The following is a 26,246-nucleotide window of genomic DNA, read 5'->3' on the forward strand; positions in this document are numbered from 1 at the left end:
ACTGAGGCTAGGTAACACGGTCACCACCGATAAATCCATGATTATCGAAAACTTCAACAAGCATTTCTCAACGGCTGGCCATGCCTTCCGCCTGGCTACTCCAACCTCGGCCAACAGCTCCGCCCCCCCCCGCAGCTACTTGCCCAAGCCTCTCCAGGTTCTCCTTTACCCAAATCCAGATAGCAGATGTTCTGAAAGAGCTGCAAAACCTGGACCCATACAAATCAGCTAGGCTTGACAATCTGGACCCTCTATTTCTGAAACTATCCGCCGCCATTGTCGCAACCCCTATTACCAGCCTGTTCAACCTCTCTTTCATATCGTCTGAGATCCCCAAGGATTGGAAAGCTGCCGCAGTCATCCCCCTCTTCAAAGGGGGAGACACCCTGGACCCAAACTGTTACAGACCTATATCCATCCTGCCCTGCCTATCTAAGGTCTTCGAAAACCAAGTCAACAAACAGGTCACTGACCATCTCGAATCCCACCGTACCTTCTCCGCTGTGCAATCTGGTTTCCGAGCCGGTCACGGGTGCACCTCAGCCACGCTCAAGGTACTAAACGATATCATAACCGCCATCGATAAAAGACAGTACTGTGCAGCCGTCTTCATCGACCTTGCCAAGGCTTTCGACTCTGTCAATCACCATATTCTTATCGGCAGACTCAGTAGCCTCGGTTTTTCTGATGACTGCCTTGCCTGGTTCACCAACTACTTTGCAGACAGAGTTCAGTGTGTCAAATCGGAGGGCATGCTGTCCGGTCCTCTGGCAGTCTCTATGGGGGTGCCACAGGGTTCAATTCTCGGGCCGACTCTTTTCTCTGTATATATCAATGATGTTGCTCTTGCTGCGGGCGAATCCCTGATCCACCTCTACGCAGACGACACCATTCTATATACTTCCGGCCCGTCCTTGGACACTGTGCTATCTAACCTCCAAACGAGCTTCAATGCCATACAACACTCCTTCCGTGGCCTCCAACTGCTCTTAAACGCTAGTAAAACCAAATGCATGCTTTTCAACCGTTCGCTGCCTGCACCCGCACGCCTGACTAGCATCACCACCCTGGATGGTTCCGACCTTGAATATGTGGACATCTATAAGTACCTAGGTGTCTGGCTAGACTGTAAACTCTCCTTGAAGACTCATATCAAACATCTCCAATCGAAAATCAAATCTAGAGTCGGCTTTCTATTCCGCAACAAAGCATCCTTCACTCACGCCGCCAAACTTACCCTAGTAAAACTGACTATCCTACTGATCCTCGACTTCGGCGATGTCATCTACAAAATTGTTTCCAACACTCTACTCAGCAAACTGGATGCAGTTTATCACAGTGCCATCCGTTTTGTCACTAAAGCACCTTATACCACCCACCACTGCGACCTGTATGCTCTAGTCGGCTGGCCCTCGCTACATATTCGTCGCCAGACCCACTGACTCCAGGTCATTTACAAATCCATGCTAGGTAAAGCTCCGCCTTATCTCAGTTCACTGGTCACGATGGCAACACCCACCCGTAACACGCGCTCAAGCAAGTGTATTTCACTGATCATCCCTAAAGCCAACACCTCATTTGGCCGCCTTTCGTTCCAGTTCTCTGCTGCCTGTGACTGGAACGAATTGCAAAAATCTCTGAAGTTGGAGACTTTTATCTCCCTCACCAACTTCAAACATCTGCTATCTGAGCAGCTAACCGATCGCTGCAGCTGTACATAGTCTATTGGTAAATAGCCCACCCATTTTTACCTACCTCATCCCCATACTATTTTTATTCATTTACTTTTCTGCTCTTTTGCACACCAATATCTCTACCTGTACATGACCATCTGATCATTTATCACTCCAGTGTTAATCTGCAAAATTGTAATTATTCGCCTACCTCCTCATGCCTTTTGCACACAATGTATTTAGACTCTCCTTTTTTTCTACTGTGTTATTGACTTGTTAATTGTTTACTCCATGTGTAACTATGTGTTGTATGTTCACACTGCTATGCTTTATCTTGGCCATGTTGCAGTTGCAAATGAGAACTTGTTCTCAACTAGCCTACCTGGTTAAATAAAGGTGAAATAAAAATAAATAAAATAAAAATCTGATTCAATGAATGATGGTGCTGAGTTTGCCTTTTGCCCAAAATGTAATTGAATTTGACTATCATTCTTTGAGTAATTTATCATTGTTTTATAGTGTAGTTTCTTCTTTTTATTTAGTTTAGTGACATGATTTCTCAATTTGCAGTATCTTTGCAGATCGGTTGTGCAGACAGACTTATTTGCCATTCCTTTAGCTTCCTCCCTCTCAACCATAAAACTGTTAAATCCCTCATCAATCCATGGGGATTTAACAGTTTTTATAGTCATTTTCTTAATGGGTGTTTTCTTAATTGGTGTTAGAGAGGCTCTCAGAAGACCTTGGCCCTGCAGTGACTCTGTGTTCATATCAGAAGAAGAACAGGAGAATCCTCTCAACCTCTATTGTACCAGTTAGAGCTGTGTTTGGAGAGGGGGAAATTAGGAGAGATAACAACTGCTCAACCTCAGAAGCCATTCACCACATGGTGACTCTGGATTCATTCATTCAGAAGAGGGGCATGTCGTCTTCACGGATTATTGTCACGTTCTGAATTTAGTTCCTTTGTTTTGTCTTTTGTTTTAGTGTGGTCAGGGCGTGAGTTGGGTGGGTTGTCTATGTTAATTTTCTATGATTTGCTATTTCTGTGTTTGGCCTGGTATGGTTCTCAATCAGAGGCAGCTGTCAATCGTTGTCGCTGATTGAGAACCATATTTAGGCAGCCTGTTTTCTATTGTGTTTTGTGGGTGGTTGTTTTCCGTCTTTGTGTGTCTGCACCAGACAGAACTGTTCCGGTTGTTTCTTTGTTGTTTTGTTATTCAGTGTTCAGTTAACATTAAATAAGATGAACACTTACCACGCTGTGCTTTGGTCCTCACCTTCTTCCCAAGACAGCCGTTACAATTATAAAGGGAAAACCAGGCACAGACGCCTCACAGACCCCCTCATTCCAAGACAAGCTTAACACCGTTTTCGCCCACTTCAAGGAAAACAATACAGAGCCGTTGCTGTGGGCCCCCGCTGTTCACAAGGGCTCCCAATCACATCCAGTGAATAGTTTGTGGATGAAATCATCGGACTCAAACATTATCCACATTTCGGTGCCATATTATCTCAGTATTTCATCAAATTACAGAGAACCCATTGTCTAACATTAGACTCTAATGCCCATTGAAAATATTTTTATGTTGATGGTTTCTCTCACTTTCTGTTGAGAGTTGTTGTTGGGGAATGAGGGAGAGGTTGGTTTGTTGTTTTGATCATCTATTGAAATAGTTTTGTTACTAGCTAGCTGCCTTTTGAGTTTGGCTCCCACAGAATCATCTGTCCTGTGATCCTGCCAACCAAGACCGGGTCTGAGGAGCTGCTTGGCGTAGCAGCTAACCGAGCTGCCTATCAAGCTAGCAGGGTTTTCTTGATGGCTTGATCGCAGCACGCCATGCAGGTAGCCATTGTAGCTGGGACAGCGGCTTGTGGCTGTCTAGATCCCTGCTGTTTGTTGTTGTTTTCAATCTTCTCTGTGACCTGCCCTGTCTGGAACTGAGGAGGAGTAACAGTGTAACCAACGTTGCTACCATGACAAAGACCAACGTCAGCGGGAGTACCGTTGAGGACAGTGGTGCCTCTCTATCACAGGTGAAGGATCTTTAAACAAACAAAAAGGTCTACAAGCAGTTGTTACAACAACAAGAAAATAGCTTCAAGTGTTTTCCAAATACTGGTAGATTCAACTAATGAAATAATGGACGACCTGAAGAACAGTTTGTTTGTTCTCCCAGGGTCAGCCTCATGAATTTAAACAGGATAGTGGAAAGATTACAGCAATCTGTAAGTCATTGAGAGAGGACATCAGTTCAGTGTGTGAATCCATGATAACAATGATGGAGAAATCAGATTATCTCAAGGGACAATCAAGGCGGAAACAAAACGGTTGTGGACGGAATTGCAGAATCTCCACCTGAGACCTGGACGGAGTCTGAGGACAAAGAAATTATCTCGGAAAAACAGAAGATGGATCACTGGAAAACCCACCACCAGCCCAGGTGACAGGCCCAGGCCGATGGTGGTCAAGTTCCTGGGGTTCAAGAACAAGGTAGCTGTTCTGGAGAAAGCCAAAAAACATCAGAGGAAGGTATATCTTCCTCAACTAGGACTATCTTGAAGCTGAAGAGAAGAGGACAGAACTGATCCCAGCCATGAAAGCGGCCAGAGCGCGTGGGGACATTGTTTACATCTGCTACGACAGTCTCATTGTCCACCCTCCCTCTCAGAAGCCTGGAAGAGAGCCAAGCCTATGGGTTCATAGTTTCAACCCTGCAGCACACACATACACTTACACCAAATGATTAATGGAATGCTGAACGTATGTGTTTTTTTTGTTTGCTGTTGTCCATATTATATCTCTCTGTTACACAGGAAAGAGCTGAAAATGGCCCATATCAGATAACATTCATATATTAGCCATTCTAGAGACTCACTTAGAGAATTAATTTGATGACACAGAAGTATCAATACAAGGACATAACATCTATAGCAGAGAGAGGAATGCTTATGGGGGAGGTGTTGCTTTATATATTCATGTCAAGTGTTATTGAAGTGTTGTGGTTGAAGGTTCACTAGGGACATCTAAAGCCTTTTCTTTTAGGGTGTTGCTTTTGGCCACCGAGCGCTGACAGTCAGTATCTAAATATGTGTGAAATGTTTGATAGTGTATGTGATGTAAACAGAGAAGTCTACTTTCTTGGCCTGAATATTGACTGGTTTTCAAGCTGTCCGCTCGAGGAAGCTTCCAACTGTAACCAGTGCCTGTAATCTAGTTCAGGTTATTAATCAACCTATCAGGCTGTTTACAAACACTACAGGAACAAGATCATCCACAAGTGTTGATCACATTTTTCCTAATGCTGTAGAACTTTGTTCTAAAGTTACATCTGTACCCATTGGATGCAGTGACCACAGTACAGTGGCTATATACAGGAAAGACAAAGTTCCAAAACTGAACAAGAAGAATCAACTTTATTATGAAGCCAAGTTAAATGTTGTGAAGAATGATGGCGAAAGAAAACTGGAGTACTTTAAATGAAATTGGTAGAAAGACAAATTCAACTCTATCTTTCATCGAATCAGGTGGCTTATTCATCACAAAACCATTTGATGTTGCCAATTAATTTAATGATTAGTTCATTGGCAAAGTGGTTCATTTTAGGCTGGAAATGCCAACAACGAGCAGTGAGCCATTGTACTCATGTATAAAACAAATACTGAAAGAAAAGCATTGCAAGTTAGAATTTTGTCAAGTTAGTGTGGGAGAGGTGGAAAAATTATTGTTATCGATCAATAATGATTAACCTCCTGGCATTCGCAACTTAGATGGAAAGCTACTGAGGATGGTAGGAGAGGCTATAGAGTCAGCTCTCTGTCATATCTTTAATCTGAGCCTAGCGAAAAGTCTTTGTCCTCAGGCCTAGAAGACTTTCCTCAAGCCTGGAGGGAAGCCAAGGTCATTCTGCTACCCAAGGTAAAGGTAAAACAGCCTTTATATGTTCTAACATCTGATCTATCAGCTGCCAGCTCTTAGCAAACTGTTGGAAAAATGTGGTCCAATTTCAAGGTTACATCTCTGTATTTATTTAATGTTTTATTTAACCTTTATTTAACTAGGTAAGTCAGTTAAGAATAAATTCTTATTTACAATGACGGCCTACCACGGCCAAACTCTAACCCGGACGACGCTGGGTCAATTGGGTGCCGTCCTATGGGACTCCCAAACACGGCCGGTTGTGATACAGCCTGGAATCAAACCAGGGTCTGTAGTGACACCTCTAGCACTGAGATGCAGTGCCTTAGACCGCCGCGCTACTCAGGAGCTGTAAACAAATTAACAACAGACTTTCAGCATGCTTATAGAGAAAGACACTGAACATGTACTGCACTGACACAAATGACTGATGATTGGTTGAAAGAAGTTGATAATAAAAAGACTGTGGGAACTGTACTGTTAGATTTCAGAGCAGCCTTTGATATTATTGACCATAACCTGTTGTTAAAAAAACGTATGCGTTATGGCTTTTCAACCTCTGCCATATTGTGAACTCAGAGCCATCTATCTAATAGAACTCAGAGCTATCTATCTAATATAACTCAGTTTTTTTATGGAAGCTTCTCTAAAGTCAAACATGTAAAGTGTGGTGTACCGCAGGGCAGCTCTCTAGGCCCTCTACTCTTTTCTATTGTTACCAACAACCTGTCACTGGTTTTAAACAAAGCATGTGTGTCCATGTATGCTGATGATTCAAGCAAATACGTATCAGCAACCACAGCAAATGAAGTCACTGAAACCCTTAACAAAGAGTTGCAGTCTGTTTTGGAATGGGTGGCCAGTAATAAACTGGTCCTGAACATCTCTAAAACTAAGAGCATTGTATTTGGTACAAATCATCCCCTAAATTGTAGACCTCAGCTGAATCTGGTAATGAATTGTGTGGCTGAACAAGTTGAGGAGACTAAATGACTTGGTGTTACCTGAGATTGTAAAACTGTCATGGTCAAAACATATACCGTAGATTCAATGGTTGTATAGATGGGGAGAGGTCTGTCTGTAATAAAGAGATGTTCAGCTTTTTTGACACCACACTCCACAAAGCAAGTCCTGCAGGCTGTAGTTTTATCTCATCTTGATTATTGTGCAGTCGTGTGGTCCAGTGCTGCAAGGAAAGACCTAGTTAAACTGCAGCTGGTCCAGAACAGAGCGGCACATCTCGCTCTTCATTGTAATCAGAGGGCTGATATTAACACTATGCATGCCGGTCTCTCTTGGCTCAGAGGAGAGACTGACTGCATCACTTCTTCTTATTTATAAGAAATATTAATGTGTTTAAAATTCCAAATTGTTTGCATAGTCAACTAACACACAGCACTGACACACACACTTGCACCACCAGACATGCCACCAGGGGTCTTTTCACAGTCCCCTGATCCGGAACAAATTCAAAGGAAACGGAAAGTATTATATGTTATAGACGTATTTCAACAGTTTATATCTGTGTTATATAAGTGTTTCAAAAGTGTGAATATGTGTTAACTTGTTTCAACAGTATGCTATGTTGTCTTAGGTCTCTCTTTATGTAGTATTGTCTCTCTTGTCGTGATGTGTGTTTTGTCCTATATTTCTATGTTACTTATTTTTATTTTTATTTTTTTTAATCTCAGCCCCCATCCACGCAGGAGGTCTTTTGCCTTTTGGAAGGTCGTCATTTTAAATAAGAATTTGTTCTTAACTGACTTGCCTGGTTAAATAAAAAATATATGTGTTATAGACATGTTTCAACAGTGTCAGTAGCCGTCAGTGCTAGTAGGCGTTATACACTCTCTGAGTGTTAGTAGGCGTTATACACTCTCTGAGTGTTAGTAGGCGTTATACACTCTCTGAGTGTTAGTAGGCGTTATACACTCTCTGAGTGTTAGTAGGCGTTATACACTCTCTGAGTGTTAGTAGGCGTTATACACTCTCTGAGTGTTAGTAGGTGTTATACACTCTCTGAGTGTTAGTAGGTGTTATACACTCTCTGAGTGTTAGTAGGCGTTATACACTCTCTGAGTGTTAGTAGGCGTTATACACTCTCTGAGTGCTAGTAGGCGTTATACACTCTCTGAGTGTTAGTAGGCGGTATACACTCTCTGAGTGCTAGTAGGCCTTATATACTCTCTCATGCTGCATGTTTCTCTTTTCTTGGAAACAGTGCAGCCTAAAGAACATGAAACATTTATCTTGTCTTGGAAACACTACTTCTCTACTCTTGACAAGAGAGGCTTATCAGGATCTCAGAGAGAGGAGAGATCTCTATTCCGCTCTCACTTGCTCTCCCTCCACATCTCTCTCCATTCTCTCTCTCTCTCTCCATTCTCTCTCTCTCTCTCTCCATTCTCTCTCTCTCTCTCTCTCTCTCCCTTCTCTCTCTCTCTCTCCATTCTCTATCTCTCTATCTCTCTCCCTTCTCTCTCTCTCTCCCTTCTCTCTCTCTCTCCCTTCTCTCTCTCTCTCTCTCCCTTCTTCTCTCTCTCTCTCTCCCTTCTTCTCTCTCTCTCTCTCTCTCTCTCTCTCCCATCTCTCTCTCTCTCCCTTCTTCTCTCTCTCTCCCTTCTTCTCTCTCTCTCTCTCTATCCCTTCTCTCTCTCTCTCCCTTCTCTCTCTCTCTCTCTCCCTTCTTCTCTCTCTCTCTCTCTCCCTTCTTCTCTCTCTCTCTCCCTTCTTCTCTCTCTCTGTCTACTCCCCACTGTTCTCCTCTGGTCTCTGTAGTGCCTTCTCTAAGGCTCCTCACAGTGCTACACCCTCTCTTACTCTCCCCCCGCCACCTCCCTCTCTCTCTCTTTCTCACCCTATGATGTTAATACACTTCTCTTACCAACGACTAGGGAAATATGGAATGTTTTTACCAGTATTGAAAACCTTCCAATAGTCCGCGTAAAATAAAAGCCTTATTGTTTTGCAAATTAAAATGTCCTTAGTTTTCCATCTCTCGGTAATGAATATTTTATAAAGGGTACAGTAGAGTGGTGCTCTCTCTGGATCTTTTTAACTTTCCAGATCATGTAGTACATTGGAGAACAAAAGTCAAATCCTTTCAAACTATTTAAAGTGGACGGACAAAAAAATTGGATGAACAAATTTTGTAAAAGCATAGAGTGTGTTTAAAAGAACAGAGCTTAAAGTGTTTTAAAAAGCACCACTTCTCTACCTGTCCATTTTGTTCATTGGTTGATTGTGTTTACTTTTCTTTTCTTCCCACAACCTGTCTTTAACCCTCCGTTCTGTTTATCTGTCTCTCCGTGATGACATCAGTCTGTTCTGTTTATCTGTCTCTCTGTGATGACATCAGTCTGTTCTGTTTATCTGTCTCTCTGTGATGACATCAGTCTGTTCTGTTTATCTGTCTCTCCGTGATGACATCAGTCTGTTCTGTTTATCTGTCTCTCTGTCATGACATCAGTCTGTTCTGTTTATCTGTCTCTCTGTGATGACATCAGAGTGCCGTGCGGCCAGACATCCCTTGTCGTTTCACACACAGTGATTCACCACTCAGGTCCAAACCCTCAGAAACACACTGGAATCACAAAGACAACATTTGAAAGGGTGGATTGAAAGGGAATAGACAGGGAGTATTTGAGGTGCTAAAACGCCCTCTAGCGATCACACAAGCTCAGATCTACTGAAACGACCTCCGATCAGACCTGCTGAAATTACCTGTGATCAGACCTGCTGAAATGACCTCAGATCAGACCTGCTGAAACGACCTGCGACCAGACCTGCTGAAATGACCTGAGATCAGACCTGCTGAAATGACCTGAGATCAGACCTGCTGAAATGACCTGTGATCAGACCTGCTGAAATGACCTGTGATCAGACCTGCTGAAATGACCCGAGATCAGACCTGCTGAAATGACCTGTGATCAGACCTGCTGAAATGACCCGAGATCAGACCTGCTGAAATGAGCTGCGATCAGACCTGCTGAAATGAGCTGTGATCAGACCTGCTGAAATGACCTGCGATCAGACCTGCTGAAATGACCTGTGATCAGACCTGCTGAAATGACCTGTGATCAGACCTGCTGAAATGACCCGAGATCAGACCTGCTGAAATGACCTGCGATCAGACCTGCTGAAATGACCTGTGATCAGACCTGCTGAAATGACCCGAGATCAGACCTGCTGAAATGACCTGTGATCAGACCTGCTGAAATGACCCGAGATCAGACCTGCTGAAATGACCTGCGATCAGACCTGCTGAAATGACCTGAGATCAGACCTGCTGAAATGACCCGAGATCAGACCTGCTGAAATGACCTGCGATCAGACCTGCTGAAATGACCTGCGATCAGACCTGCTGAAATGACCTGCGATCAGTGAAGTGTCGAGTTAGAGAAGTGGCGACAAGCTGAATACGCTGGGCCTCTCTATATGTAAACCAGAGTACTACTAGAAAATAAGGATTTTCACTTTGTTATCACTATTCTGATACAGCTCTTCTTCCAACAGGGTAGTATCCCAGAAACCACCTGGTAGTAACATGACTATATACAGGAAGTACCAGGTAGTAAGGGAACTACTACTTCAAGGTCTCAGAGCAAGTGACGTCACCGATTGAAATGCTATTTAGCGCGCACCACCGCTAGCTAGCTAGCTAGCTATTTCACATCCGTTACATATACAATAAGTACCAGGTAGTAACATAACTATATACAGGAAGTACGAGGTAATAACATGACTATATACAGGAAGTACCAGGTAGTAACATAACTATATACAGGGAGTACCAGGTAGTAACATAACTATATACAGGGAGTACCAGGTAGTAACATGACTATATACAGGAAGTACCAGGTAGTAACATAACTATATACAGGGAGTACCAGGTAGTAACATGACTATATACAGGGAGTACGAGGTAGTAACATAACTATATACAGGGAGTACCAGGTAGTAACATGACTATATACAGGAAGTACCAGGTAGTAACATAACTATATACAGGGAGTACCAGGTAGTAACATGACTATATACAGGAAGTACCAGGTAGTAACATAACTATATACAGGGAGTACCAGGTAGTAACATGACTATATACAGGAAGTACCAGGTAGTAACATGACTATATACAGGAAGTACGAGGTAATAACATGGCTATATACAGGGAGTACGAGGTAATAACATGGCTATATACAGGGAGTACCAGTACTGAGTCAATGTGCAGGGGTACGAGGTAATTGAGGTAGTTATGTACACATAGGTAGGGGTAAAGGATAGATAATAGACAGTAAGGTAAATGAGGTAGCTATGTACATATAGGTAGGGGTAAAGGATAGATAATAGACAGTATGGTAATAACATGGCTATGTACATATAGGTAGGGGTAAAGGATAGAAAATAGACAGTAATGTAATTGAGGTAGCTATGTACATATAGGTAGGGGTAAAGGATAGATAATAGACAGTATGGTAATAACATGGCTATGTACATATAGGTAGGGGTAAAGGATAGAAAATAGACAGTAAGGTAATTGAGGTAGCTATGTACATATAGGTAGGGGTAAAAGGACTCGGCAACAGAGTTGTGGTGAGTGTGAAAGGGTGTGTGTGTGTTTCAAGCTTTAAGTTTTAATGTCACTTGCACAAGTATGCCGAGACAGCCAACAGGGAGGATGTGAGGGCCCTGCGAATGTGGTGCTAGGAAAATAACCTCTCACTCAAAACAGAGGAGCTGATCCTGACATTCAGGAAACAGCAGAGGGAGCACACCACCATACCAGCCCAACCACCACCTGGTCATACCAGCCCAACCACCACCTGGTCATACCAGCCCAACCACCACCTGGTCATACCAGCCACTGCCAGGCTGAGCTAGGGGCAGGGCCATATGAGCTAGGGGCCAGGGCCATATGAGCTAGGGGCCAGGGCCATATGAGCTAGGGGCCAGGGCCATATGAGCCAGGGGCCAGGGCCATATGAGCCAGGGGCCAGGGCCATATGAGCCAGGGGCCAGGGCCATATGAGCCAGGGGCCAGATTCCCAGATCAGATCATCAAGCTGTTCATCTTTAATCTGATATTACTAGACACAATGTCTTTAATCAGATATTACTAGACACAATGTCTTTAATCAGATATTACTAGACACAATGTCTTTAATCAGATATTACTAAACACATCTCATCGTTTTGCCTGATGGGACAGCCAAAACTCTGCCAGCCAGTTATGTTATTACAAGACGTTGATACCCTGTTCTAAGCTCCCCAGCTCTCTGTAACGTAGCTCTGCTGGCCGAACCAAGCCCCATAGCTCCCTGTAACGTAGCTCTGCTGGCCGAACCAAGCCCCATAGCTCCCTGTAACGTAGCTCTGCTGGCCGAAACAAGCCCCACAGCTCCCTGTAACGTAGCTCTGCTGGCCGAACCAAGCCCCATAGCTCCCTGTAACGTAGCTCTGCTGGTCGAACCAAGCCCCACAGCTCTCTGTAACGTAGCTCTGCTGGCCGAACCAAGCCCCATAGCTCCCTGTAACGTAGCTCTGCTGGCCGAAACAAGCCTCACAGCTCTCTGTAACGTAGCTCTGCTGGCCGAACCAAGCCCCATAGCTCCCTGTAACGTAGCTCTGCTGGTCGAACCAAGCCCCACAGCTCTCTGTAACGTAGCTCTGCTGGCCGAACCAAGCCCCATAGCTCCCTGTAACGTAGCTCTGCTGGCCGAAACAAGCCCCACAGCTCCCTGTAACGTAGCTCTGCTGGCCGAAACAAGCCCCACAGTTCTCTGTAACGTAGCTCTGCTGGCCGAACCAAGCCCCATAGCTCCCTGTAACGTAGCTCTGCTGGCCGAACCAAGCCCCATAGCTCCCTGTAACGTAGCTCTGCTGGCCGAAACAAGCCCCACAGCTCTCTGTAACGTAGCTCTGCTGGCCGAAACAAGCCCCACAGCTCTCTGTAACGTAGCTCTGCTGGCCGAACCAAGCCCCACAGCTCTCTGTAACGTAGCTCTGCTGGCCGAACCAAAGCCCACAGCTCCCTGTAACGTAGCTCTGCTGGCAAGCTGAACCACTTGCTTCTGCTCTGCCGGGGCGGCAGGGTAGCCTAGTGGTTAGAGCGTTGGACTAGTAACCGGAAGGTTGCGAGTTCAAACCCCCGAGCTGACAAGGTACAAATCTGTCGTTCTGCCCCTGAACAGGCAGTTAACCCACTGTTCCCAGGCCGTCATTGAAAATAAGAATTTGTTCTTAACTGACTTGCCTGGTTAAATAAAGGTAAAATAAAATAAATAAAATAAAGATCATAACATGGTGTTAGAAGGGCTTCAACCCCGTCAAATATAAGACCAAAACATTGTCTGAGTCGACAAGAGAGATTATTTCACAAAAAAAATAAGAACATTCCGTGAGTTTTGTCGGATTTACTTAAAGTAGCTAGCTAACAGCTCTACTCTAATGTCTCGTCATTGAGCAGCTCAAAGCAGAGCCGTTGCTATGGATACTCATACATGCCGAGCGGTAGCGCAGCCAGGAGCAGCTACGACTGAGACGAGTAGCTAACGGATTTACTAATGAAGAAAGTCATTTCCGATTTTAGAGTCGGGCCTTAAATTTAGAAGAAGCAATTGGGTCTGGGCGCGGCTCGGGCTTAAATGTAATGCCCATGCAAGGCTCTGGTGTACGTGCGTGCATATGTGTGTGTGACTGATCTCGTGGCTTGCTGTTAACACATGCTCACATCTCGAGGATATAACAGACCTGCACGATACTTCAGAATGCTTCAGTTAAATCTCCATGAAAGACTGTGACTGTGAATGTTATGATATGGAATGCTTTCTGTAATGACACTCTGCAGTCTCAAAAGGGATTTGAGTGGTTTGATTTCCTTACAGACGAGACCCTCGTTAGGGACACACACATAACAGGACACTCCCTGATTAGGACACACACATAACAGGACACACACATAACAGGACACTCCCTCGTTAGGACACACACAACAGGACACACACATAACAGGACGCTCCCTCGTTAGGACACACACATAACAGGACACTCCCTGATTAGGACACACACATAACAGGACACACACATAACAGGACACTCCCTCGTTAGGACACACACATAACAGGACACACACATAACAGGACACTCCCTCGTTAGGGCACAGACATAACAGGACACTCCCTCATTAGGTCACAGACATAACAGGACACTCCCTCGTTAGGACACACACATAACAGGACACACACATAACAGGACACTCCCTGATTAGGACACACACATAACTGGACACACACATAACAGGACACTCCCTCGTTAGGACACACACAACAGGACACAGACATAACAGGACACTCCCTCGTTAGGACACACACATAACAGGACACTCCCTCGTTAGGACACACACATAACAGGACACTCCCTCGTTAGGACACAGACATAACAGGACACTCCCTCGTTAGGTCACAGACATAACAGGACACTCTCAATATTATGTCCCACTATAGAGATTCACGGAGATTGGTTTTGATCTCACCGACTAGACATACAACCCAAATGAGGCCTCAAACCTCTGCACAACACAGAGACAAGAGACAGGGAAAGAAACAAACCATCACTGCCTACCTGTGACCTGCACACCGATGCGGAAGTATACGTCCTGGTTGCTTAGGTAACGCTCCACCAGGATATAGTACCAGTGTTCCCAGGCAGGAAGGGGTGTGTCAAGCTCACACGGTGACCACTCCCTGCAGTCCAGAGCTGATGAGTTGTGGACTGGAGGAGCCCTGGCTCGGATCTTTAAGACAACAGAACAGCTGTCTCCAGTACTGTCTCTGTCTCGCGTCTGTCCCCTGGATGGTTGGTCTCTGGGGTGTGTGCTGCAGTTAGCCAGTTGGACTTTTACACTGGACACGTAACTGGGGATGAACACTCTGCAAATGATAATAAAAACACATTGGCATTATATCTGAAATTGCGGTACAGTATTTACATTAAAAGTTAATTAGCCCTGAAGAGTGAGACTGTTTGAGAGGGTTGGGCCTCATTCTGCCCCATGGTGAGAAGCATACATGTTGTTTAAAGTACAGTAGACCGTTATAGACACTACTGTAGGTGAAAGCTGTGTGCTGGAAAACGTAGGTAGAGCATGGATCAAGTTACTTTCTTTTTCTGCTCCAGACCAGTCTAAAATTATCACTTAAAACATAGTTATTTTTGTGTTTAACAGACTAAATAAATTCATAATATGCATCAACACAGGCTGATCTAGAAAGGAGTTAATAAAGAAACATGCAGTAATGTTCTGCATCATCATCATCATCATCACTATCATCATCATCATCACTATCATCACTATCATCATCATCATCATCATCATCATCATCATCATCACTATCATCATCATCATCATCATCATCACTATCATCACTATCATCATCATCATCACTATCATCATCACTATCATCATCATCATCACTATCATCACTATCATCACTATCATCATCATCATCATCATCACTATCATCATCATCATCACTATCATCACTATCATCACTATCATCATCATCATCACTATCATCATCATCACTATCATCACTATCATCATCATCACTATCATCATTATCATCGCTATAATCACTATCATCATTATTATCAATACTATCATCATCATCATCATCATCATCATCATCATCATCACTATCATCATTATTATCATCATCATCATCATCATCATCATCACTATCATCATCATCATCACCACTATCATCATCATCACTATCATCATCACTATCACCATCACTATCATCATCATCACTATCATCATCACTATCATCATCATCATTATCATCACTATGATCATTATTATCATCACTATCATCATTATTATCATTAGTATCATCATTAGTATCATCACTATCATTATTTATCATCATTATTTATCATAATTATCATTATTTATCATCATTATCATTATTTATTATCATTCATTATCATCATCATCATTATTTATCATCATCATCATTATTTATCATCATTATCATTATTTATCATTATCATCATTATTTATCATCATTATCATTATTTATCATCATCATCATCATTATGTATCATAATTATCATTATGTATCATCATTATCATTATTTATCATTATTATCATTATTTATCATCATCATCATCATCATTATCATTATTTATCATAATTATCATTATGTATCATCATTATCATTATTTATTATCATTGTCATTATTTATCATCATCATCATTATTTATCATCATCATCATCACTATCATCATCACTATCATCATCATCATTATCATCACTATGATCATTATTATCATCACTATCATCATTATTATCATTACTATCATCATTATTATCATCACTATCATTATTTATCATCATTATTTATCATAATTATCATTATTTATCATCATTATCATTATTTATTATCATTAATTATCATCATCATCATTATTTATCATCATCATCATTATTTATCATCATTATCATCATCATCATCATCATCATCATCACTATCATCATCATCATCATCACTATCATCATCATCATCATCATCACTATCATCATCATCATCACTATCATCATCATCACTATCATCATCATCACTATCATCATCATCATCACTATCATCATCATCATCACTATCATCATCATCGTCATCATCACTATCATCATCATCACTATCATCATTATCATCACTATCATCACTATCATCATCATCATCATCACTATCATCATCATCATCACTATCATCACTATCATCATCATCACTATCATCATTATCATCACTATAATCACTATCATCATTATTATCAATACTATCATCATCATCATCATCACTATCATCATTATTATCATCATCATCATCATCATCATCACTATCATCATCATCATCACCACTATCATCATCATCACTATCATCATCACTATCACCATCACTATCATCATCACTATCACCATCACTATCATCATCATCACTATCATCATCATCATCATCACTATCATCATCATCATCATCACTATCATCATCATCATCACTATCATCATCATCACTATCATCATCATCACTATCATCATCATCATCACTATCATCATCATCATCATCACTATCATCATCATCACTATCATCATTATCATCACTATCATCACTATCATCACTATCATCATCATCATCATCACTATCGTCATCATCATCACTATCATCACTATCATCATCATCACTATCATCATTATCATCACTATAATCACTATCATCATTATTATCAATACTATCATCATCATCATCATCATCACTATCATCATTATTATCATCATCATCATCATCATCATCACTATCATCATCATCATCACCACTATCATCATCATCACTATCATCATCACTATCACCATCACTATCATCATCACTATCACCATCACTATCATCATCATCACTATCATCATCACTATCATCATCATCATTATCATCACTATGATCATTATTATCATCACTATCATCATTATTATCATTACTATCATCATTATTATCATCACTATCATTATTTATCATCATTATTTATCATAATTATCATTATTTATCATCATTATCATTATTTATTATCATTAATTATCATCATCATCATTATTTATCATCATCATCATTATTTATCATCATTATCATTATTTATCATTATCATCGTTATTTATCATCATTATCATTATTTATCATCATCATCATCATTATGTATCATAATTATCATTATGTATCATCATTATCATTATTTATCATTATTATCATTATTTATCATCATCATCATCATCATTATCATTATTTATCATAATTATCATTATGTATCATCATTATCATTATTTATTATCATTGTCATTATTTATCATCATCATCATTATTTATCATCATCATTATTTATCATTATTATCATTATTTATCATCATTATCATTATTTATCATTATTATCATTATTTATCATTATTATCATTATTTATCATCATCATTATTTATCATCATCATTATTTATCATCATCATTATTATTATCATTATCAGCATTATTATAGCCCCATTGTACTGATTGATCGTTAGGGGACAGAAAAGGCATCCTTTCTTCTAGAAAATATTGACATTATTCAAAATATACCAAATTAGGATGAATTATCTGTACAACATTGTGGAAATGTGAAGATTAACTCTATGCTTTGATTACTGAGAAAGTAAATGTTTTTGTTTTCATCCAAAGGACTATCAGTTAGCTGTTTTCTATTTGTCCTTTCAGTCCAATTAGTTTAGCCTTATGTTGCACATCAAACGAACCAACGAAAGTTTAAACCAGATGGGATGATGTATCGCTGCAGAGCTTAAACAACAGAAGAAATGGCAACATTAATTGTTTTCTATATAGTATTAAAGGCATTCAGATAAACAGGTTATTATGAATGTAGATTTTTCCATTTGAAAATTAAAAATAATAAATAAAAAGTAATTAATGTTTCCTTCATTAGCTAGCTTCCACTCCATTGGGCTCGTTTCACACCTGATTAATTCAAACAAATCATTCTAGTTCATTGACATTCAGTAGTCCTACCAAGTGAATGTTTTCTAAGCTTTAGAAGAGAACAGATTTAGAATGAATAACACTATGCAAACTCTCTGTATGTTGTTGAATTGACCCGTAATACACAGTTAGTCCCAGCATTAAAAAAAGAGAGAGAGAGGCAGAGACAGAGACAGAGAGAGAGAGAGAGAAAATGGAGAGAGACAAAGAGAGAGAAAGAGAGAGACAGAGAGGGAGAGAGAGAGACAGGGGGAGAGAGAGAGAATGAGAGACAGGGAGAGAGAGTGGGAGAGAGAGAGAGATAATGAGAGAGATAATGAGAGACAGAGAGCGAGAGAGAGAGAGAATGAGAGAGAGGGGGAGAGAGAGAGAGAGAGAGAGAGAGAGAGAGAGAGAATGAGAGACAGAGAGAGAGAGAGACAATGAGAGAATGAGAAACAGGGAGAGAGAGACAGAGAGAGACAGAAAGAGATAGTTGTCCCTTTAGTACTTTAACTATTTGCACATCGTTATAACACTACAGTATACAGTATACAGTGTTCCCAGGCAGACATAATATGACATTTGAAATGTCTCTATTCCTTCGGGAACTTTTGTGAGTGTAATGTTTACCGTTCATTTTTATTGTTTATTTCACTTTATTTTATTATCTATTTCACTAGCTTTGGCAATGTAAACATATGTTTCCCATGCCAATAAAGCCCTGAAATTGAATTGAATTGAGAAGGAGAGAGACAACACCTGCCCAAGCCCCATCCTGCGATCTAAGAGGTAGCATCAGATGCTCAACATGCTCTGATCACACCTACTGTGATGGTCCGAGCCCAAACCAAACAAAACAAAACTAGACACAAAGCTTTTACTATCTCATCCTGGAATATACAAGGTCTGAGGTCATGTGCCTTTGGCCTAAAGAGCAGAAACCCAGACTTCCTCCTTGAAATCGGAAATGAACCAAGAAGGGCCAATAGCAGCACCTAGATATTCTGCACAGATTCTGTCAGACCTGGGCTCTGACAGTAAATCTCAGTAAGACAAAAATAATGGTGTTCCAAAAAAGATTCAGTTGCCAGGACCACAAATACAAATTCCATCTAGACACCGTTGCCCTAGAGCACACAAAAAACAATATATACATCGGCCTAAACATCAGCACCACAGGTAACTTCCACAAAGCTGTGAACGATCTGAGAGACAAGGCAAGAATGGCCTTTTATGAGATCAAAGGAACATGAAATTCAACATCCCAATTATAATCATAAATTTCAACATACCAATTAGAATCTGTCTAAAAATACTTGAATCAGTTATTGAACCCATTACCCTTTATGGTTGTGAGGTCTGTGGTCCGCTCACCAACCAAGATTTCACAAAATGGGACAAACACCAAATTGAGACTCTGCATGCAGAATTCTGCAAAAATGTCCTCCGTGTACAACGTAGAACACCAAATAATGCATGCAGAGCAGAATTAGGCCGATACCCACTAATTATCAAAATCCAGAAAAGAGCCTTTAAATTGTACAACCACCTAAAAGGAAGCGATTCCCAAACCTTCCATAACAAAGCCATCACCTATAGAGAGATGAACCTGGAGAAGAGTCCCCTAAGCAAGCTGGTTCTGGGGCTCTGTTCACAAACACAAACAAACCTCCAGGAAAGCAACACAATTAGACCCAACCAAATCATGAAAAAACAAAAAAATAATCACTTGACACATTGGAAAGAATTTACAAAAAAACTGAGCAAACTAGAATGCTATTTGGCCCTAAACAGAGAGTACAGCAGAATACCTGACAACTGTGACTGACCCAAAATTAAGGAAAGCTTTGACTATGTACAGACTCAGTGAGCATAGCCTTGCTATTGAGAAAGGCCGCCGTAGGCAGACATGGCTCTCAAGAGAAGACAGGCTATGTGCACACTGCCCACAAAATGAGGTGGAAACTGAGCTGCACTTCCTGCCAAATGTATGACCATATTAGAGACACATATTTCCCTCAGATTACAAAGACCCACAAAGAATTTAAATTGGGTGAAATACCACAGTGTGCCATCACTGCAGCAAAATGTGTGACCTGTTGGCACTAGAAAAGGTCAACCAGTGCAGAACAAACACCAATGTAAATACAACCCATATTTATGTTTATTTATTTTCCCTTTTGTACTTTAACTATTTGCACATAATATGACATTTGAAATGTCTTTATTATTTTGGAACTTTTGTGAGTGTAATGTTTACTGTTAATTTTTATTGTTTATTTCACTTTAGTTTATTATCTATTTCACTTGCTTTGGCAATGTTAACATATGTTTCCAATGACAATAAAGTCCTTAAATTGAATTGAATTGAATAGACAGACAGACAGACAGACAGACAGACAGACAGACAGACAGACAGACAGACAGACAGACAGGCAGACAGACAGACAGACAGACAGACACAGACAGATAGTGATGTCACAATAGGGATCGGGTAGATTAGACGTACTTGTAGAGCACAGATCTGTTGTGGGCAGGAACCATCTGTTCTATGAAGTAACCAGGATAGAGAACAGAGATCCCTATCAGCCTCTGAACGATGAGCTGGGGCTGGAAGAGATACTGACACTCCTCATACAGACCCTAGAGGAGAGGAGAGGAGAGGAGAGGAGAGGAGAGGAGAGGAGAGGAGAGGAGAGGAGAGGCAAGCATAGGGGGGAGGGGAGGAGAGGGAAGGAGAGAGGGGGGAGGGGAGGAGAGGGAAGGAGAGAGGTGAGAGGTGAGTAGAGGAGATGAGGGGAGGAGGAGTGGGAGGAGAGGAGAGGAGTGGCGCGGATTGGTGGAGGAGGGGGAAGACAACAGGGGGGAGGAGGGGGAGGACAAGAGGGGTGAGGAGAGGAAAAAATATTTTTGTTAGCAAACCCTTTTCAGAAAGATAGCTGATTGCAGCTGTTACTGTACTATAAGAGGCAGAGAGGGTAGAGAGGTAGAGAGGGTAGAGAGGGTAGAAAGGGTAGAGAGGTAGAGAGGGTAGAGAGGTAGAGAGGGAGAGAGAGGTAGAGAGGGAGAGAGGGTGGAGAGGGTGGAGAGGGTGGAGAGGGTAGAGAGGTAGAGAGGGTAGAGAGGGTAGAGAGGGTAGAGAGGGTAGAGAGGTAGAGAGGGTAGAGAGGTAGAGAGGGTAGAGAGGGTAGAGAGGTAGAGAGGGTAGAGAGGGTAGAGAGAGTAGAGAGGGTAGAGAGGTAGAGAGGGTAGAGAGGTAGAGAGGTAGAGAGGGGAGAGAGGTAGAGAGGGTAGAGATGGTAGAGAAGGTATGCGGGTAGAGAGGTAGAGAGGGTAGAGGGTAAAGAGTTAGAGAGGGTAGAGAGGTAGAGAGGGTAGAGAGGTAGAGAGGGTAGAGAGGTAGAGAGGCTAAAGAGGTAGAGAGGGTAGAGAGGGTAGAGAGAGTAGAGAGGGTAGAGAGAGTAGAGAGGTAGAGAGGGTAGAGAGGTAGAGAGGTAGAGAGGGGAGAGAGGTAGAGAGGGTAGAGATGGTAGAGAGGGTAGAGAGGTTAGAGAGGTAGAGAGGGTAGAGAGGTAGAGAGGCTAAAGAGGTAGAGAGGGTAGAGTGGTAGAGAGGTAGAGAGGGTAGAGAGATAAGATGGTAGAGCGGTAGAGAGGTAGAGAATAAGAGAGGTAGAGAAGGTAGGATGCCACTTTTCCAACGAGTCAGCTCGTCAAATTTCTGCCCTGCTAGAGCTGCCCCCAGTCAACTCTAAGTGCTGTATTATAAAGAGGAAACGTCTAGGAGCAACAACGGCTCAGACACGAAGTGGTAGACCACACAAGCTCACAGAACAGGACCGCCGAGTGCTGAAGTGCGTACTGTAGCATGTCAAAATCGTCTGTCCTCGGTTGCAACACTAACTACTGAGTTCCGAACTGCCCCTGGAAACAACGTCAGCACAAGCTGTTCGTCGGGAGCTTCATGAAACGGGTTTCCATGGCCAGTTTCCAAGCCTAAGATCTCCATGCGTAATGCCAAGCGTGGGCTGGAGTGGTGTAAAGCTCCCCACCATTGGACTCTGGAGCAGTGGAAAAGCATTTTCTGTAGTAATGAATCACGCTACAAATCAAATCAATTTTTATTTGTCACATACACATATTTATCAAATCAAATCCTAGCAGATGTTATTATCGGTGTAGATAAATGCATTAGTATCTAACAATTCACAACAATACTCAAATCTAAAAGTAAAATAATGGAATTAATAAATACATAAACTAAGACGAATGATGTCGATGTGGCATTGACTAATATTCAGTCTATATTAGAATAGAACACCGTTTATACATATGAAATGAGTAAAGCAGTAGGTAAACATTATTAAAGTGGAGAAAGGGGGATACGTAGTCAATTATACAACTGAATGTCTATGTATCAGTTGAGGCTCCTCAGAGGAGGAAGGGGAGGACCATCCTTCTCAGTGAATTTCATAAAAATGTAAATTGTAAAACATTTAAAAAGTTATCCTTTTTAGATAAAACTACACTAAATATAATCACGTCACCAAATAACTGATTAAAACACTGTTTAGCAAATGTCTACAGTAGCCTCAATAGCACTGTGTAGGGTAGCACAATGGTGTAGCCGGAGGACAGCTAGTTTCCATCCTCCACTGGGTACATTGAATTCAATACAAAACCTAGGAGGTTCTCACCTCCTTCCATAGACTTATACAGTAATTATGACAACTTCCAGAGGACGTCCTCCAGCCTATCAGAGCTCTTGCAGCATGAACTGACATGTTGTCCACCCAATCAAAGGATGAGAGAAGGGATCTAGTACTGAAAGTATAAGCTACAGCTGGCTAGCACTGCAGTGCATAAATTGTGGTGAGTAGTTGCCTTAAAGAGAAAGAAAGACAACAATTGAACAGCTTTGAACAAATGAATTTGTTCCAAAATGAAGGAGAAGCAAGAGAGAAATGTATTAATTTATTGCCACCAGGTGTAACTGCTTACTGACTGTACACTGTAACGGTACATGTTTGTAGCAGGTTTACTAACACATTAGTTCTATTAGCTATATTGACTATGACGTTACTTTATCTAATATGGTGACAACGATGTAGGCTGTGTGTAGCGGTTTGGCTTGGAAAGGTTTTTTCTCCTGGTCACGTACAGCTGACGTGTTGTGCATAGAAGTCCACAAGCGAAAGGAAGAGAAGGAATACAACGTGGCTGCTATGAGAGTGAACTGTGTTTCCTCGTGATCAGGGGTGTATTCATTCCGCTGATTCTGTTTAAAAAAACTTTTCTTAAACGGAAGCAAATCGAATGAAACGGCGATAATATACCTGAATTTGTCCAATAGAAACTCTCGTTTGCAACTGTTAGACTAATGATTACACCCTAGATCAGGCAAGAGTGTGCAAGGCGGTATTGACTGTCACTGTCCTCAAATTTGTCTCTATCCCTCAACCACTGACAGACCAGCCAATCAGTCGCATGCTTGACACTCCAGCTGATTGTTGAACTGACAGACCAGCCAATCAGTCACGTGCCTGACGCTCCAGATGATCCATGGAGAATTCCTGATTCTACCTGGATTATGTTGGAGAGGCTTCCATTAAAGAACACCCTCTGTGTTCTGTTAGACAGGTAACTCTTTATCCATGTTATAGCAGCGGATGTAAAGCCATAACACATACGTTTTTCCAGCAGCAGACTATGATCGATAATGTCAAAAGCTGCACTGAAGTCTAACAAAACAGCTCCCACAATCTTTTTATCATCGATTTCTCTCAGCCAACCATCTGTCATTTGTGTAAATGCTGTGCTTGTTGGTTGAATGTCCGTTCCTATAAGTGTGCTGAAAGACTATTGTCAATTTATTTACTGGGAAGTAGCATTATATCTGATCAAACACAATGTTTTCCTGTACTGTACTAAAGGTAACAGGCTGATTGATCGACTATTTGAACCAGTAAAAGGGGCTTTAACGCGATTACAGCCTCCAGTCTTCTTGGGTTTGACGCGATTACAGCCTCCAGTCTTCTTGGGTTTGACGCGATTACAGCCTCCAGTCTTCTTGGGTATGACGCGATTACAGCCTCCAGTCTTCTTGGGTATGACGCGATTACAGCCTCCAGTCTTCTTGGGTATGACGCGATTACAGCCTCCAGTCTTCTTGGGTTTGACGCGATTACAGCCTCCAGTCTTCTTGGGTATGACGCGATTACAGCCTCCAGTCTTCTTGGGTATGACGCGATTACAGCCTTCAGTCTTCTTGGGTATGACGCGATTACAGCCTCCAGTCTTCTTGGGTATGACGCGATTACTGCCTCCAGTCTCCTTGGGTATGACGCGATTACAGCCTCCAGTCTTCTTGGGTATGATGCGATTACAGCCTCCAGTCTTCTTGGGTTTGACGCGATTACAGCCTCCAGTCTTCTTGGGTATGACGCGATTACAGCCTCCAGTCTTCTTGGGTTTGACGCGATTACAGCCTCCAGTCTTCTTGGGTATGACGCGATTACAGCCTCCAGTCTTCTTGGGTATGACGCGATTACAGCCTCCAGTCTTCTTGGGTATGACGCGATTACAGCCTCCAGTCTTCTTGGGTATGACGTGATTACTGCCTCCAGTCTCCTTGGGTATGACGCGATTACAGCCTCCAGTCTTCTTGGGTATGATACGATTACAGCCTCCAGGTTTCTTGGGTTTGACGCCTCAAGCTTGAAACACCTGTATTTAGGGAGTTTCTCTCATTCTTCTATGCAGATCCTCTCAGGCTCTGTCAGGTTGAATGGGGAGAGTTGCTCCTGCGTTGTCTTGGCTGTGTGCTTAGGGCTGTCGTCTTGGCTGTGTTCTAAGGGCTTTTGTCTTGTTGGAAGGTGAACCTTCACCCCCAGTCTGAGGTCCTGTGCGCTCTGGAGCTGGTTTTCATCACGGATCTCAGTACTTTGCTCCGTTCATCTTTCCCTCAATCCTGACTAGTCTCCCAGTCCCTGCCACTGAAAACATCCCCACAGCGATGCTGTCACCACCATGCTTCACCATAGGGATGGTGCCATGTTTCCTCCATCATCTTATCTCTCAGCTCTCTTCCCGTAATCTTACAAGTTAATATAATATTAATTCAACTTTTTATTCATTTTATTCTCTACAAATCCATCTGATAATATGGATAACTTTTTAGATAACTTGGATATTCCATCCATTGATATGGACATGTGCTGGACAACCCTGTGCATCTTGATGAGATAGTTAATGCAAAATGACAAAGCCCCAGGCCCTGACGGCTTCCCAGTCGATTAAAAACTAAATTCTCAGATCAACTCGCCCCATTACTATTAGATATGTTCACTAACTTAAACTCAAGATCCGGCAGAAGGTGGTGGATCCCTACCATCATATCTGATGATCAAACGGGCTTCATTCAATAAAATGAAATTTATTCATAAAGCCCTTTTTTACATCAGCTGATATCTCAAAGTGCTGTACAGAAACCCAGCCTAAAACCCCAAACAGCAAGCAATGCAGGTGTAGAAGCACGGTGGCTAGGAAAAACTCCCTAGAAAGGCAGGAGTCTAGGAAGAAACCTAGAGAGGAACCAGGGGTGGACAGTCCTTTTGTGGCTTTCCCGGGTTGAGATTATAAGAGTACATGGCCAAGATATTCAAACGTTTATAGATGACCAGCATGGTCAAATAATAATAATCACAGTGGTTGTAGAGAGTGCAACAGGTCAGCACCTCAGGAGTAAATGTCAGTTGGCTTTTCATCGCTGAGCATTCAGAGTTAGACAGCAGCTACGGAAGAGAGAGTCGAAAACAGCAGGTCTGGGACAGGTAGCACGTCCGGTGAACAGGTCAGGATTCCATAGCCGCAGGTAGAACAGTTGAAACTGGAGCAGCAGCACGACCAGGTGGACTGGGGACAGCAAGGAGTCATCAGGCCAGGCAGTCCTGGGGCATGGTCCTAGGTCCCAATGCTCAGGTCCTTGGGGAGGGGAGGGAGAGAGAGAAAATTAGAGGGAGCATACTTAAAATCACACAGGACACCGGATGAGAAGTACTCCAGATATAACAGACTGACCCTAGCCCCCCGACACATAAACTACTGCAG

The 26,246-nt window shown here is 42.2% G+C and overlaps 1 protein-coding gene across 1 annotated transcript in view; it reads right to left on the reverse strand.

Annotated features, from left to right (window-relative positions):
- The window catches only part of tmem8b (transmembrane protein 8B), a 190,897-nt gene that overhangs the window by 103,104 nt on the left and 61,547 nt on the right, over positions 1 to 26,246 (reverse strand). The window contains exons 3-4 of the mRNA XM_036936604.1: positions 20,648 to 20,781; positions 14,212 to 14,519 (exon numbers count right to left, since the gene is read on the reverse strand). Of these exons, the coding sequence (XP_036792499.1) occupies positions 14,212 to 14,519; positions 20,648 to 20,682 (343 nt within the window). The 5' untranslated portion in view covers positions 20,683 to 20,781. The remainder of the gene's footprint in view (positions 1 to 14,211; positions 14,520 to 20,647; positions 20,782 to 26,246) is intronic.

The sequence above is a fragment of the Oncorhynchus mykiss genome, chromosome 11 (genome assembly GCF_013265735.2).
Source record: "Oncorhynchus mykiss isolate Arlee chromosome 11, USDA_OmykA_1.1, whole genome shotgun sequence".
Taxonomy (NCBI): Eukaryota; Metazoa; Chordata; class Actinopteri; order Salmoniformes; family Salmonidae; genus Oncorhynchus; species Oncorhynchus mykiss.